The sequence below is a fragment of the Lissotriton vulgaris genome, unplaced genomic scaffold, assembly GCF_964263255.1.
Source record: "Lissotriton vulgaris unplaced genomic scaffold, aLisVul1.2 SCAFFOLD_1465, whole genome shotgun sequence".
NCBI classification, from domain to species: Eukaryota; Metazoa; Chordata; class Amphibia; order Caudata; family Salamandridae; genus Lissotriton; species Lissotriton vulgaris.
In genome coordinates, this window is record NW_028253733.1 from 269,887 (window position 1) to 286,032 (window position 16,146).

Below are 16,146 nucleotides of genomic sequence, written 5' to 3' on the forward strand. Positions count from 1 at the left end.
AGCTCCATTGAGTCCCCATTCAGAAATGCTGCTAATTAAAGCCGCTCACCAACGCATTCAAGGCCCTCCACAACATTGGACGTGCCAACCGCAACCACCGCCAACACTTCTACCAACCCACCAGACAACTGCGATCTATGTCTCTCTCTCTCCCTCATATTCAACGCATCCACAGAAGCAGAGCTGGAGGTCGCTGTTGCTCTTTTTCATACATCTCCACCAAGACCTGGAACTATCTCCCCTACACATCAGGAGCTCTTCTTCACTACTAGACTTCAACAAGAAGCTAAAGACCTAGCAAGTCAAGTAAACCTACCTCTCTTTCGGTTGACTCACAACCAATTTCGCTTGACCTACAAACCTGCTCAAGAGCCTAGATACCTTCACAGGTGACAAGTGTGTGCAACAAATCGTCTTAACATAACATGACATAAAGAAATATCAACAGATATTCTCTCACAGGCTACAATGGAAAGAAAAGACAAACCCAGTCAGGGCTGGGTACTGCATATACTTCTGTCAAAAATTTACAGATGCTTTGTTAGCCCAACCACTGCTTCCACCACCTCATTTGGAGGTTAGGGGAACTTTGTTTGAAGCAACTGTGCCTCCACTAGCCCAACAGTTTATCAACAGGCTCCCTCAAGCCTAACAGTGGCACTTAATGTTTCCTGAACACCTTGTCTTACTCTTATGAGGTGGATGTCCTGAGATGGCAGATACCACCAATCCCTCAAACCTTGACTCTTACAGGCCACCATTCCACGCATCTACGAGACCAGAATGGGAGGAAAGTCCTTCTCCTGCCTCACAGACAAGGCCTGTAACAACCTCCACCTCCGGCACGCCCCTACACTGCTCCAGTTCAGGAAGGACCTCAAGACCTGGCTCTTTGGATGACCCACGGACTCAAAGAAGCCACCCCCTACACCCTAGCCCCTTGAGACCCTCGCGGGTGAGTAGCTGCGCTTTACCAACCCTCATTGATTGACTGAGACAGGCTCACGTCTTATGGCTTTAGAGCATCTGTGCAGCTGATATATCAACATTAACGGACTTTTACGTGCCTTATTGGCACTGTAGCCTCACTTGTCCTATCATCTTTTTACTCACTTTCTACAGTTTCTTCTGCTTTCGTTAGATGTTCCCATCTCTCCCCTGTTGCCCATTCTTCCTCTTTCCGCCCAGATATCTTTCTGCCTCTGATTATACTCTTAGCCCTGTTCATCCATACACCCCGACGTCTTACCTGCTTGACACTCACAGTCAACCCCGTTTGGGCGATCGGTGCAGACCCCTCCATTTTGGCAGGGGCTGGTGAGGCACTCGTCCGTCTCGATTTCGCAAAAAACACCTTCATATCCTGCAGCAGGGAAAAAGAGCAAAGTAAATATAGAGCAGGCTGGTAGGAAGAAGAAAGACATTCAAAACTGAGACAAGTAACATAAAGAGCTTTCATCCCTGGAGGTCGGTGATCCAGTCTGGAGGCGCGCTTACCTGGGCAGAGCAACCTCGTTCGCATAGTAAAGTTGTTTCAAGATCTTATGGAATCGAAAATTGCATGCCTCATCAATATTCATGAGGCACTCGCAATTTGCGATCTCATTGAGAAAGGCTGGCCCTTCCAGGCATTGTGGCCTGCTGGGCTCACCAGACCTCCATGTCTAGGACTGCTTCTAAATAAAGCAGTTTTTTTTAAATACAGTCAGTTTTCCTTAAAGGAAAACGGGCTGCATTAAAAAAAAAAAAATGAAACGTTTTTGTTTCTTCTTTTAAGGGCAGGTATTGTTCCCTGGGACCCCTGCCTGCCCCTACAAAATATTTTCCCCTGCATTTGAAAAGGGGAAGTGGTCCCCTGGGGACCCCTTCCCATTTGTGAGTGCATTACCACCCTCTTGAAGAGGGCTGTAAAATGTGAGTGTTTTGCAACCGCAATTGCGTAGCGAGTCGCAATTTGGAAGGGACGCCCTTGGAGCGCCCCTTTGTAGTTGCGAGTCGCAAATAAATTGTGACTCGCTAAATAGGGTTTGTACATGGCCCTGTAGATTTTTGCATGCAGGGCCGCAAACCCGTTTGCGCATGCAAAAACAGGTCATACATCTAGCCCTCATTCTTTTCCTGGTAGTGTTGGATTCAAGCCTGTAAATGTTTCCAGAGGGCTGAACCCAATGAAAAGAGCAGGACCTGCATCCAGAGAGGCAGGCGAAGAGCTTGAATCACGGAGACTCGTTCCACAAGACTGGATCCACAGATTTGATTTCAACAGGAAAACTTAGAGACCTCAAAATATAGCAGACTGGAAAATGGTCAGTCAGGGTGAGAGTCGTGCCTCAAAGGTATGGCTGGGCCACAGAAGGGCCTCCTGGTTTCACTGGCAGCCTTTATTCTCCCTTGATTGCAGCAACATGGTCTGTGAAGGTATTTGAGTCTGCCCACAGCTGCCCACTCATAAGTTGAAAGTCAAGAAATCGCCAACTCTGTCCTACCACGCGTGCTTGCAGCCCTCACCAGTACTATTTGCATATATGTAGCCAACTGATAGCAAACGAGCGGCGTGCCTCACGGATAATCAATAATCCTCTCTGGCTGGATCTGAAGCGTTACAACTGGTTATTACCTAAGGTTACACACTGTGGGCTATTATGACCCCTTCCCCTCCTGCATCAACCAATGTACTGTAGTGAAGGTGAGGGCTCTCTTAGACTCATCCCTTTCTCACATACATTCTATGCTGCGAGACTGCTATATCCCCTTTACCAGGGAAAAATTCTCGAAATGAATTTGCTTAGTCTTAATTCCTACTGTGCGCCCGGCATCTGAAAAAGGTGTCTCATATTCAGTGAATTTACTGATCTTTGAAAGATACTGCTACAATAACTACTTTTTTGGATTCCGAGTGTGTTGAGCTCTAGAAGGATGTGGCTGAGGCATGATGGGGCCACATGATGATCCTTCTTAAAAAAAAATGTTTTTATTGAGAGTTCATAAACACAGGATAAACCATACATGACATATTAGTAGCAGAGTAAATACAGTACAAAATAGAGTGCATATCAAAAACCAAGAATCAGAAACAACTTATACTGGCTTCATTCAAATAAAACATATTCAAATTTAGACAGTTTAAAAAACTACTCATAAAGTGCAATGTGCATAGTGCAAGAGACGTATTGATCGAGCAGACTAATAATCGAGGAAGTGGTTAAAATCGCTATCCACCATATTCAGTCTAGGATTCGAAGACGCTCCAAAATGTATCATATTTCCTAAGAGCTCCTGTCCTCAATGCATATTTTCTTTCCCTTCCCTGAATTCTTAATAATTTTATTTTCCATGCTTGCAGTGTTGGTACTGTCTCTGATTTGCAGCACTGCAAAATAAGCGATTTAGCTATCAGGGAGGCTATAAACAGGGACTCATCATAGGGGTTCTTGACTAGGTTCTAGCGTTGTCTAAACCTCCACTTTCTTGAGCCGGAGACTGGTTCTGGCACCCTATGCACTAGAGGAGCCAGCGACAAGTCTGCATTCCTCTGCAGCTCATCATGGTAGATGTGTTTACAGATATCCCACAGTGAATCACATGAAAGAAAGGCACTTGTGGCGCATTTATATTAGGGTCATAGGACCACAATATCCTTGTTGCCCCTTCTCATAGTTTTCAATCTCCCCGCTCACCCCGCTAATAAAGAGATACCTGGGTTGAGTTAGGGCTTTTTATTTCAATGGAAAAAAACAGACAATTGTCTTCAAAATGCTCCCTGGAATACGATTGTGCCCACCCTGACCTTCAGGAGTCAGGGTGAACCCGATGATGAAGCATGACACTACTGGAGTGGGTGAGGGTCGTATATTAAAAAAAGAGGTTTTCCTCTTCCCAACTCTGAATATGGTTGAAGTACATGTTCTTTCCTCTTTTCCCTTGATCATTTACTTTCGTAGAGAGGATACCTTTTTAGGTTTTGCCTAGCCAATGCGTACGAAGTACGCATGCGCTAGGAAAAAACCTAATGAGTATAGTATATGGGGCTTGGAATCCGCCCCGTCTTCCATTGGCTAGCTCCATAAATGGAGGCTAGCCATTGGAAGACACGTTTGTCCGTCAATGCAGGACCAGATTCGGGGGCGTTCTCGAGAATTTTTGGCTTTTGGCGACGTCAGCCGAAAGCCTGTTCTCGGGAACGCCCCCGAATCTGGTCCGGCATTGGAAACACCGGAAGAAGATGTCCGGCACGCCGCCTGGTTGTGGGCGGGGCCGGGAGGACGTGGTTTCTGCTTCCCCCTTCCTTGGGGAAGCCATTGCCTGCCTTGCCGGTCTCCCGTGTTGTGAGGGAGACCGGAGATGCTGCCCGCAGCGAGAAGCCGGCCCGAAGGAAGCAGCCGTGTGCCTCCAGCCAGGGCCGCGCTGGGATTGGCCCAGCCGGCCGAGCCTCCGCCACGTCATCCGGAGGAGGAGTGGAGAGCCTTGTACTTGCTTTCCACTATTGGCGGGTATGTGCTGACCTCGGTGCTGCTGCTGAAGTGCCCGAGGCTCCTGCACCGGAGAAAGAAGCAGAGCTTCTGCTGCAGACACATCTCACACCGCGGAGGTGAGTGTCAAGGGTCGGAGGAGGGAGGAAACCGGTACCGAGGGAAGGTGAGGGGAGGACCACAGGGGTGGGGGGCTGTCACGCTGGAGGGGAGGCTCCGCTTCTGAAGGCTCATCTCCCGCGGCGGTGGTCCTCATTTTCACGGAAAGATACTAAGGTGTACGGTTGTGATGTCCCGTTAAATACGTTACATTTTTAAGTTTTGTCTAGATCAGCAGTTCCATGTGCAGGAGATGCTCAGTGCAACTGAATGATAGAAGTTATGACTGAGGGCTTAGGCTTTCATGTTAATATTAAAATAGAAGCTAGCTTTTTTGTGGAAGGAGACGGCGATATCATTCATTTTTTACAGACACCCGTATTTATTTCAGCGCTTTAATAAGGCGAGGGGTGAGGGCAGTGGCCAAAGAATTAACTCTTGCGACAGTTTGGTGGCGACCACAGAGCAGAATGATTTAAGTTTCCATTGAGAAAATGTTTAGTGTATTTTAAATGAGTGTATCTGTACCAATACATCAGAGTCAATGTCAAATCATAAAGTGCAATGTCAGCGTAAGCGCTTAATCGAAATCTTCGTACTACGTTTCCAGTGCACACTGTTAGTCAGGACCGAGGAGTATTGTGAGAGTTTCCGTAGTGGTAGAGCTTTATACGGTGCAGATTAGATGTGCGTTGTAGGAGTGCTGGTTAGTGCAAGTACTCGGACTGGTGTGCATTTTGTAAACTCTACCTCTGAACTTCAAGATAAGTTTACTCTGCAAATCGGAATCTAAGTGTATTGAGGGAGGCTGATATGACTCAGTACTGAAATACGCTCATGTAGCAGGTTAGGGTGGAAGTGCTTTGTCATGGCTGAGTGGATGACTCACTGCTGCTCGGATACAAGTGTGTACTGCGTGTAGGTGCATTGTGAGATCTATGCGTGTGTTAGCACAAGGAAACCAAGGCATGATGCAAGTCATAATAAAGGCGCATTGAGAGAGCGCTTGGTGGCTTGAAAGCCCTTCCTTTGCGAGAAAAATCACATTTCAAATGCTAAACACAAGGGTCCTGGTTGGGGACAGAGGCGGGGGATGCCCTCATCACTGAAGTGTCCAGTTCACAGGGATGGTTGTGGGACATAAGATCATCTGCCTGGGTGCAGGTTTCATTACTCCAACCCTTAAAATAAAAAAAGTCGGTACCTCTCACAATTTCCTTAAATTGCATCTCTCCCACCATCTATGTGGGGTCGCTCTGAGTTTCCTCCCATCACGATGGTCTAGGAAGAACGGAGTCCAATATAAACTGATGCCATCACCCTCCCTGCTTAACACCTCTTACTTGTATCTGAGAAGAGCAGGGTTACTCTCTACCACGTGCTCTTCGTGGAATTTTCCCATCACAAGCTATACTTGTCAGTGGGTGACGAAGATAACTGCTGTATCGCCCCACAACGTTGTGTAGCTGTCCAGACTTTCACTTGCGCATTCTTCCCTGGATATACCGCATGACCCTGTCATTCGGTTGTCCCCCCACACTCCCGGGTAAGTAAATTCTAGCGCCAGGTGCTGTCCCCAGATTGTTGGGTATGAGATGGAATTGTGATGTAGATGGCTGACCGGCCCAGAGTTACTTTTGTGGCATGTGCTTGCAATTAAAACAAATACAATGTAAACATGGCACCAGTCTGCGAAAGCCAGCCTACTGGCTTTGTCGTTGCTCGTTGCACGTAGTACCACGTCAACAGAGTTCTGTTTTTTTGGGCAATATCCATAGAGACCATGCTTGCCCAGTTAGTGGTGAATGGTGCTGCTTTTTTCCACCCATTTCCTAATTTACCATCTTTCCACGTGTTGAAGGTATGGGTTGCAGTGCATCATTCATATGTTGCAGGTATAGTAGGCTCTCAGCCTTGCGCCGCCTCCATTCCATTCATGGCAAATGAAGCGCTCAAGTGCCAGCCTAATTGGTCAGCAGCTGCTATGGAACTTAGTTTTGAGGTTTGTAGGCGATTCTTATCAGGCAAGCTGGTAGAGAAGCATGTGAAGTCATTGAATAACTCCGGCTTCAGAAACTTAAATTCACAAATGTCTACCATACATAATTATCTGCTTCCAAAATCAAGCCAGCCTTAAATATGAAGCAATAGGTCAGAAGTGAATTTGGCTGCACATAACCGAGTTACCAGTGAAAGATAGTCCTAGATCAGAGATATTTTTTGCAGCAGATATTGGTGGGTCTGTGTTGTGGGAGTCCATGTTTTTGCAATAGACGCTGCCTCATGATAGGCAGTGTGTATTTTTTTTATATACCACTTCTTATTGTTTAATGTATGATACAATATAAACCTGCGGTCAGAAATTGCAACGTAACAAACAAAATAGAAAGGTAATAAATACGAATAAATAAATAAATATATATGACAGGTGATTAATATATTTGTTTTCTTTCTCAACCCGGTTCTAATTATTTCTTATTCTCTAAATTCGGTGTCCCTGATTGATATTATTTCGGTCTTCTCCAAGACAGATTTGTTCTCATTTTTCTTTCCAGCTTTCACCTCTTGCTAGTATTTCCTTGTTTCATTTTATTCCTTCCCTAGTACTTTCTCTGATTTTTGTGCACCAGATGTTTGTATTATTTCTGTTCTTCTTTTTGTCCTCTTCTTTTCTCTATCTTACCTCTTCCACTTCACTCTGCAACTTTTCTCGAGGTTATACCCTCCACCTTTTTCTATTTTTTTATTACTTTGTCTCCCTTTTCCCCAATACTCCGAGTTTAGTACATTGCCTTGATTTCTTAGCCGTTAACGTTTTACAGTCCCTCATAATCTTCTTATGTGCACTTTTCGCATTCCCTCTAGTTATCCCATAACCTTTGTTCATTTTCCCCAACTTCATGTTCCGACAAGTACCTCTGGTCTTCCCTAAATTTCCTTCATCTTACTCATCACTATCCCTATTCCCACTGTTCTTCAGAATTTAATTTTTACTTCCAACACATTACCATTTCCTTCGGTGTTCTCTCCCTCCATTCTCTTATGGGTTTTCCTGTTCCCGCTTGTCTTCCGTGACCATCAAATATCCGTCATTTTCACACACACATTCTTGTCATTCCCTTCTCATCCACCTCTCGCTTTCTTGTTGCTGTTTTCTCCTCCCCTCATTTTGCAGAGACCATGGCCCTTATTTATGAAGCCTTGCGTCAGTTTTGCGCCGCCGGTGCGTCACTTTTTGTGACGCACCAGCAGCGTGAAATATGCGCCTTGTTGCGCCATATTTAAAAAGTGACGCATCTAGGTAGATGCGTCACTTTTTAAACCCCTGCGCCACATTATACCTGCGTCAGGTATAATGTATGCAGAGGGGGCGTTCCCCCGCAAAAAGCCTCGTAATAGTGACGCAGTGAAATCTATGAGATTGCACTGCGTCACTTTTAGGACGCTGTTGCGTCAAAATCTTGCGCCTGCCTCACAGCAGGCGTAAGACTGACGCAAGCCCTTTCACATGGGGCTTTCCCCATGTGAAAGGACGCATTGCTGGAGTTGCGTCACTTTTGTGACACACTCCAGCAATGCGTCACTTTTGCGCTTACAGATACGTCAGAAATACTGACGTATCTGTAAGTCCTTGCGACATGATGCGTCATACATTAAATATGACGCATCATTAGTGTCGCAAGGAGTGCGCAGTGAAAAGTGACGCATCGCTGTTTTCACGCAGCGATGCGTCACTTTTCATAAATGAGGCCCCATGTCTCTATTTAGCATTTCTTAAGAATGTTTACATTATTTTGGATGAATATGGTTTTAGATCACTTTTGCACTTTTGTATTTGGTAGTTCCTCCCTGTGACCCAATATTCTGTTCCTGCTGCAGGTGGACGAGGATGCTGCCCTGGAGCAGGCCATCAAGTTCTGTCAGGCACAGATGGGAACATCAACCCAAAGATACGTAGGCATAATGACAGATACAGAGGCAAAAGACTGATGCATTTAATCCTAGTGGCATTTAATCTCTCACTGGGAGATCAGTTCCAGCATAGTGCCAAAGGGAGAAAGATGCTGAGGGATGCGTCTAGAAAAGAGACTTGTGAGCAAATTGAGTAAATGGAATGTGATTTGAATGCCTCTTTCAATTTTCACTCATTCCTGTCATGCTCTGACCCTGAATGTAAAACCACTTGCAGAATAATTGCGAAATATATTTCCCCGCTGTTTAGGGACATTATCCATCTTTATTCCAAATGAAGGTAAGTTCTGCTGTGAAGGTTTTGTTCTTGCCAATGCTGCATCCGTGATCCGTGATACACCAGCTTCAGGGTAAGTAGGCTAAGTGAAAGCCTTGAAATTGATATTGTATCATTGCATCGAAAGACTGGTATCCTGTGGAGTAGTGTGTTTGAGCCAGGAGCATAGGATGAAAAATTCTGGGGACAAGGGTCACTAAATAGTGCGGGGCCCCGTTAGTTATGTTCACTGTGGATCTGAGCGAGATTTCCACTGTTGTTTCGGCACTCAGTAAGGTTGGTGGGAATGTACTAACTGCAGAGCTTTAACCTGTCGCTGCAGTAAAATGTTATACATGGCTTTTAGTTGATGGTGCTTTCTTTGGTTTAGTGAGTGAATAATCTGTTGACATACAAGCGAAGATTGTCATCTGAGGGCCACTAGGTGCAAATCCTAGGAGCCAAAGATACAACATACACTTGCCAGCCATCTTCTTTTGTGTAGACCTTATTGTGTGTGCTCTTGGTGTTATGTGAATCAAGTAGAAACTTTGAGCTTTCATCTGCCTCAGTTGTGATCATAAACAGTAGAGGTATCACGTGTGCACTGATTGAGCTCTGCTTAGGATCCCTGTACTAGTTCCCACTTCCAGAGTAGCAATTGTCTTAAAATGTAGACTGATTTGTGTTTATGTGGTTGCGTGCATTGTCTGTGTTTACGGCACTTTTGGAAAATATCATTTCTTTCACTAGGCCAAGTGATTATAATGATGCATTGGCACAAAGCTGTCTTGGATCCTAATTTTGAAATGAGAACTAGGATTCAGATGGGTCAGGCTGACAGAGCTCATAGTAGATCCATTGCTGGAGTCAATGAAGGAGTGTTGTGCTGGCTTGTATTGTAAAGCAGAGTTGGTTGCATTAGTAGAAGCTGTGCTGTGATTTGCTTAGAAATCCTGGTCGGGATGCAGTGCCTGCCTTCTAAGCAGTTTCTTTTTTTTGTAGGTTCATTATTGAATCAGGAATTCAGAGTGGTTGCCCTCAAACTAATGCATAGAACCCTTGTTAATGAAAAGGAATCCTACTCCCCCCAAATACTTGGTTAGGACCTTCCAGTTATGAAAGTTCACAGTTCACTGCAGCTCAAGTTTGCAGCACACCACTGCACCAGCCGCACTACTTCCCTACTGACCGTTCTCCACTTCAGCCCAGTCTAAATTACAATTCCTGCTTGTGACCCTTTTGCCTGCTTGTGCTTGTTTTCGTGACCCTGTTGCCTGCTTGTGCCTCCGTGTGCCCCTGATGCCTGCTTGTGCCTCCGTGTGCCCCTGTTGCCTGCTTGTGCCTCAGTTTTCGTGCCCCTGTTGCCTGCTTGTGCCTCAGTTTTCGTGCCCCTGTTGCCTGCTTGTGCCTCAGTTTTCGTGCCCCTGTTGCCTGCTTGTGCCTCACTTTTCGTGCCCCTGTTGCCTGCTTGTGCCTCCGTGTGCCCCTGTTGCCTGCTTGTGCCTTCGTGTGCCCCTGTTGCCTGCTTGTGCCTCTGTGTGCCCCTGGTGCCTGCTTGTGCCTCCGTGTGCCCCTGTTGCCTGCTTGTGCCTCCGTGTGCCCCTGTTGCCTGCTTGTGCTGTGTGGGTGTGTGTGGAAGGCTCTGTGTGGGTGTGTGGAGGGCTGTGTGTGTGGGAGCTTTGTGTGGCTGTGTGTGTGGGGGGCTTTGTGTGGCTGTGTGTGTGGGGGGCTTTGTGTGGCTGTGTGTGTGGGGGGCTCTGTGTGGGTGTGTGTGTGGGGGGGGCTCTGTGTGTGTTTGTGTGTGTCATTTGCGAGAGATAAAGCTAGTGGCATTGTAAATGACAATGCCATTTATTTATGTTAAAAAAAAACATAAATAAAAATGTCAAGAGCAATGCCAATAGCTCTAACTTTAACAAAGGCAAAACCATTGCATTGTAAATGCTTGTTTGAGTTAGGATTGTTCCAGTGCGAGTACGTATTCCCTCACCTTTCATTTTTCTCTGCACCCTTTCCAGGTCTCTGAGACCCCCCATCGCAGACCCTACTTGTTAGAACCACCTAATTGTGCTCCATGTTTTATTACGCTAATAGTAAGTAATGTAATATTATTCACTATTAGTGTAACACAAAAAAAAGGAAAACAAAGCGAGTTGAGCCCCAACTAATGTCTGAAAGGACGAGCTGTCACTATTCCTGGCACTGATTTTGCCACCTCTGAGGCCAGGGGTCACAAAGGCAGTGCCAAGGGTCACACTGGGCAGCTGCGACCTCGGTCGACCCCTAAATGACGTCCATGATCTGAGCTGGCTTAGGATAAGTCCATTGCCAAGGGACAACATTTTACTTATACACTGGGGAGTGGTAGTACCACTATTCGGAACTCTGCCCTGTAGGCTTCGTTTTCTTGTAAGGTTTACCCGCCGGTGCATCACTTTTTTTGACGCACTGGTAGTGCAGGGTGGTACTCCCTATATATAGAGTTTTACAACAGGCCATCCACTGATTAGCTAGTTATTTCACTTTCCCCTTATGCCTGCCACGAAATACCCTCTTCCACTGTGTCAGAGAAATGCCTGCTAATCAGGCCTCAGAGGCAGTTGTGCATCAGCTAAATGTATACATGTAACAGTCACCCTGGCACCTAGGCCTGGCTTGGCGTTGGGCGGTGATAGAAATAATCACAATATCTAGAGGAATTGCCAAATCTAAAGAATAAACATGTAGGAATTTCATCTTCCAATTCTCAGATTTTTTTAAGGAGCTTCTAAAGTTGAGGACAATTCATCAAGGAAAATTTCCACCTCCATGATGGATTTCCACTAGGGGATTCTCTTCTAGGTTTAGCCCTTCCTACAAAAATCAGAATTTCCCAATGCTACCCATATTGCTCCTTCCCGAGAAGAGGGAGGGAAGACGACATGACAAGGCGTGAAGATCAAAGCATGGAAAATGCCAGGCACCTCCTCGTCATCCAATACCACAGGTGGGTTCAGCGTGTGTTCCCTCCCCTCAGCTCACCTGGCACACACAGGCACTGGAAGTGCCCCAGGAGGTCCAGGCAGGAGGCCCCGTTGGCACAGGGCTGGGACTCGCACTCATTGAAGTCCACCTCACAGCGCGCTCCAGAGAAGCCCTTCTCGCAGCGGCAGAGGAAGGAGCCCTGCGTGTTCTCACAGCTGCCGTTGTGTTCGCAGGGGTCGGCACCTGTGGTGGAAGGGGATGTGAGAAACAGAAAATGAACAAGCGAATGAGTCACGATTGTGGTGGCCCAACCACTGGACAGGTACACAAGTGTTGGTGGTGCCTGGTGCGACAATCTTTGTTGGTGTGAACCCCTCTGCATGCCCCAACAAAGACCCCCTTCTTCTCAGATTCTCTCACTACCACCCTCCAATGGTACCACACATCTCTCCTCAGCCCCTTTTCACATTCATTTATTTTATTGCACTACTCATCCCAACATAGCGTATCCTAGCACTTTAAATCACCGGCATATTATACAGAGACAATGAGTCATACAAGTGTGTAAATCAATGTACAGCAAATGTCATTTAAGACAATAAGGACTACAAGGTGGAAGAGTCACGTCATTCATACAGGTAGGCGTTCTATGTTAAGACTGCTGGGTCTGGAGAAAGAAAGGGGCACAAAAACACTGAGTAAGAGAAAGGGAGGAAAGAAAGTAGGAAGGCCAGAAAAAAGGAAAGAAAGAAGAAGAAAAAAGGAAAGAAAGAAGAAAAAAGAAGGAAAGACTACAGGCAAGTAAGAAAGAAAGCAAAAAAGGATGACAAGAAATAAGGAAAGAAAGAAGGAATGCAAGAAAGAAAGAAGGATGTAAACGCAAACAGAAGGAAAGAAAGAAATAAACAAAGAAAGGCAAGAGAGAAAGAAGAATAAAGTTGAGTAGACTGTCATAGAGTGGAGTAGCATAGAGTGGAGTAGAGTGTCATAGAGTGAAGAGACTTAGAATGGAGTAGAGTGTTGTAGAGTTGAGTAGTGTTGTGGAGTGGAGTAGAGTGGTGTGGAGTCGAGTAGAGTGGCCTAGAATTAATTGGCATAGAGTGGTGTAGAATGGAATAGAGTGTAGTACAGTGGAGAAAAGTGTTATAGAGTGGAGTGACGTAGAGTGGAGAGGCGTAGAGTGGAGTGCCATAGACTGGCATAGCGTAACATGGAGTAAAGTTTTGTAGAGTGGAATAAAGTGTTGTTGAGTGCTGTGGAGTGAAGATAAGTGGAGTGGAGTGGAGTGGAGTGGAGTGGAGTGGAGTGGCGTAGCGTGGAGTGGAGTAAAGTGTCATAGAGTGAAGTTGCGTAGCGTAGAGTGTCTTTGAGTGGAGTAAAGTGGATTGGAGTGTAGTAGAGTGGAGTGGCATATAATGTCATAGTGTGAGGGGTGTCGAAGAGTGGAGTGGAGTGGTGTAGAATGTCGTGGAGTGGCGTAGAGAGGAGTAAAGTGGAATGGCCTAGTGTTATAGAGTGGCATACAGTGTTGCGGAGCTGAGCAACATAGAGTGACATGGTGTAGAGTGGCATGGCATAGAATGAAGTAGAGTGGAATCGAGCTGAGTGTCATAGAATGGAGTATAGTACTGGAGTGTCATAGTGTGGAAGGTTACATAGTGAAATGTTGTAGAATGGAGTGTCATAGATGCGTAGAGTGGAATGGAATAGAGTGTCATCAGTGGAGTGGCGTAGAGTGGAATGGAATAGAGTGTCATAATGTAGAGTGGCGTAGAGTGGAGTGGCGTAGAGTAGAGTAGAGTGGCGTAGAGTGACGTTTAGTAGAGTGGTGTAGAGTGGAGTGGCATAGAGTGGAGTAAAGTGGAGTAGAAGATACCAAGGCTCCTACACCAAGGTACGTCGTATTCCTCCTACAAGCTGTAAATGGTACACCATAGAGAGAAGAGGTGGCAGAGAAACATTTGACTTCACCATGGTTGACAAAAACTCTAGTAGGATATGGGGAGACAGATAGAAATAGGAGATAGGTGAGGGAGGGGTAAAATGAGAGAGTTGATACAAGTAGAGTAGGAGAAAGGAGGGTCACTGAGAGGGAACCTAAAGAAAAAGAAGAGGGTAAAAAGAGAGATTAAGTTCAGAAAGTGGGAGGTAAACATGGCATAAAGTGTGTTTGCAAAATTAGCCATGAAGGGTGTTTTCGTGCTAAAATACCGGAGGGATATTATCAAGGACCGGTGTTAAAATTATCACCGTTTTATCGTCAGAAAACTGCTGATAAAACGTCGATAATAGGTTTGATAATACGCCCTTATTAATTCCCATAGACGCCCATGTTAACATCAGAACATGGGCTTCTATGGGAATTAACAAGGCCGTATTATCAAGCACCCAGATGTTTAAATAACTAAATGGTACTTATTTTATCGACCTCAGCAGCATGAAATGTTGAATGGACCCGCTGGCGTTCAAACCTGTGACGATGAGGAAGAATAAAGATCTCTGAACTGGATAAATTAGTGCACTGACCCATCAGCCCCAGTAGGCGAATAAGGGAGGGCGAGAACGAGGGAGAAGACAATGGGAAAAAGAAAGGAAAAAGGGGGGTAAATGCTTATACAGAGCACAGAGGAGGCTATAAATAAGGGCTAGCATTTTAATTTTATCCTGAAATGGCAGCAGTCTCTCACTCTCTTTGGTCCTTCACCTAGTGATGGGCCTTGCATCGGTATTGTAAGGGCTTCAGTCCTTCAGATGTAAGGTTCCCATGTTCCATTAGCATGTGCTTGCATCCCAGAAACAGATCAGCAGTAACTTCTACATGCCATATCTGAAGCACACTGACTTGTGAGAAGGGTATGTAGGCCCAGTCCTGCTAACTGAGGCATCATCAGAGACAGAGCTGGCTTGCAAATGTAATACTGCCCATGCCTCTCTGCCTCCCCATGGACGCGGCCATACTTCTGTCAATAGACCTCTATTCTTATCTGCACTGTGCACTTATATACACGATGATGTCACGAAGCACAATTAGATGTGCACACACCACGCATCACTGTTCCAATGCTTAGGAAGCCACACTGCTGGCACAGTGCCTTTTCTATTATGGCTATTATCAGGCACTAGGACATCCACAGACCTATACCATACCTCTCTTCTGACCTGCTTTAGGCACTGATTTTCAGTACTCGACCAGTAAATAGCTGTGTCCTGCACTCATATGTATCCCAGCACTCAGACATAAGCAGGACTGTCATGCTGCATCTGTTTGAAACACCTGTAAATGACATGACATTGGTGCCTGTATTCATTCATGCTTCTGCTGTCTTGCATCTGTCCTCCACGGGGACTGGCTGTAGCGGGGACTGGGCGGTTCCCCAGTGGCCCACCAGGGTGGGGTCAAGCTTTGGACCCCTGGGGGGTGTTTTTGTTACTGGGGGCCGGTTTTGCAGCATAGATGCAATATTAGCCCCCTGCAACAAAAGAAACACAAAGCTTTCCACTAGCGCTCCCCCACCCCAGCCCCTGGGTGCCAGCCGAGCTCTTTGCCAGGGCTGGTTTCGGTTCCCAGTCCAGCCCTGATGGGAGGGAACCTTACTCTGGCATACCTGCCAACTCACACTGTGCCACCGTATGACACACTATATCGGCTCAGGCTGCTATCACACGGTCTCCCTGTGAGGAGCCAATATCACAGGGGCAATAGTAAATTGTGTAAACTGTAAATAGTGGTTTCCCAGCTTGTTTTCCAAGGCTTCGAACTGCAGACCTCCATTAAGGGGTGTGAAAACACTCCAGGGCATCAGCACCAGCCTCAGTAAGATTTTTTTTTTTTGGGAGGAAGGGGCTTGAGGGCAGGGTGGGTTTCAAAAGTGCCTCCTAGGTACTTCTTGGCACAAGGCCCTGCCCTCTCAAGCCCCGCCCCCTCCTCACACAGTGAGGTTGTTCTTCAAGTTTGCAGGTATGAGAGAGAGAAGCTTAATGTGTTTCTGCCACACTATACGTGTCCTATGAGGCAGGGAGGCCTACACAGGTGCCCCTAAAGCTTTATACCGGCTCTGTGGAGGAGGAAGGTTTTAACTACTTCAGCCATAGTGTATCTGCTTGGTGTGGGAAGGCAGTTTGTCCTGCAGATCTCTGCTTCATCTCTTTTACCGGATCCATATGAGGCAGAAAGGCTTGCCTCAATGATGCTCTGCCTCATCTGTGTACCTGATCTCTGAGGCAGTGAGGCTTGCCCCCCTGATGCTCACCTTGTACCTGTTTGGTGTGGGAAGGAAGCTTGACCTACAGCTGCTCTGCTTCATCTGTGTACCTGATCCCTAGAGGCAGTGACGCTTGCACCGCTGATGCTCAAATTGTACCTGTTTGGTGTGGGAAGGAAGC

General features: G+C 46.3%; 1 protein-coding gene across 1 annotated transcript in view; it reads right to left on the bottom strand.

Annotated features, from left to right (window-relative positions):
- Positions 1-16,146, bottom strand: part of LOC147660783 (neurogenic locus notch homolog protein 1-like) — a 415,745-nt gene that overhangs the window by 216,798 nt on the left and 182,801 nt on the right. Inside the window, exons 8-9 of the mRNA XM_086951469.1 lie at positions 11,821-12,006; positions 1,250-1,363 (exon numbers count right to left, since the gene is read on the bottom strand). Of these exons, the coding sequence (XP_086807595.1) occupies positions 1,250-1,363; positions 11,821-12,006 (300 nt within the window). The remainder of the gene's footprint in view (positions 1-1,249; positions 1,364-11,820; positions 12,007-16,146) is intronic.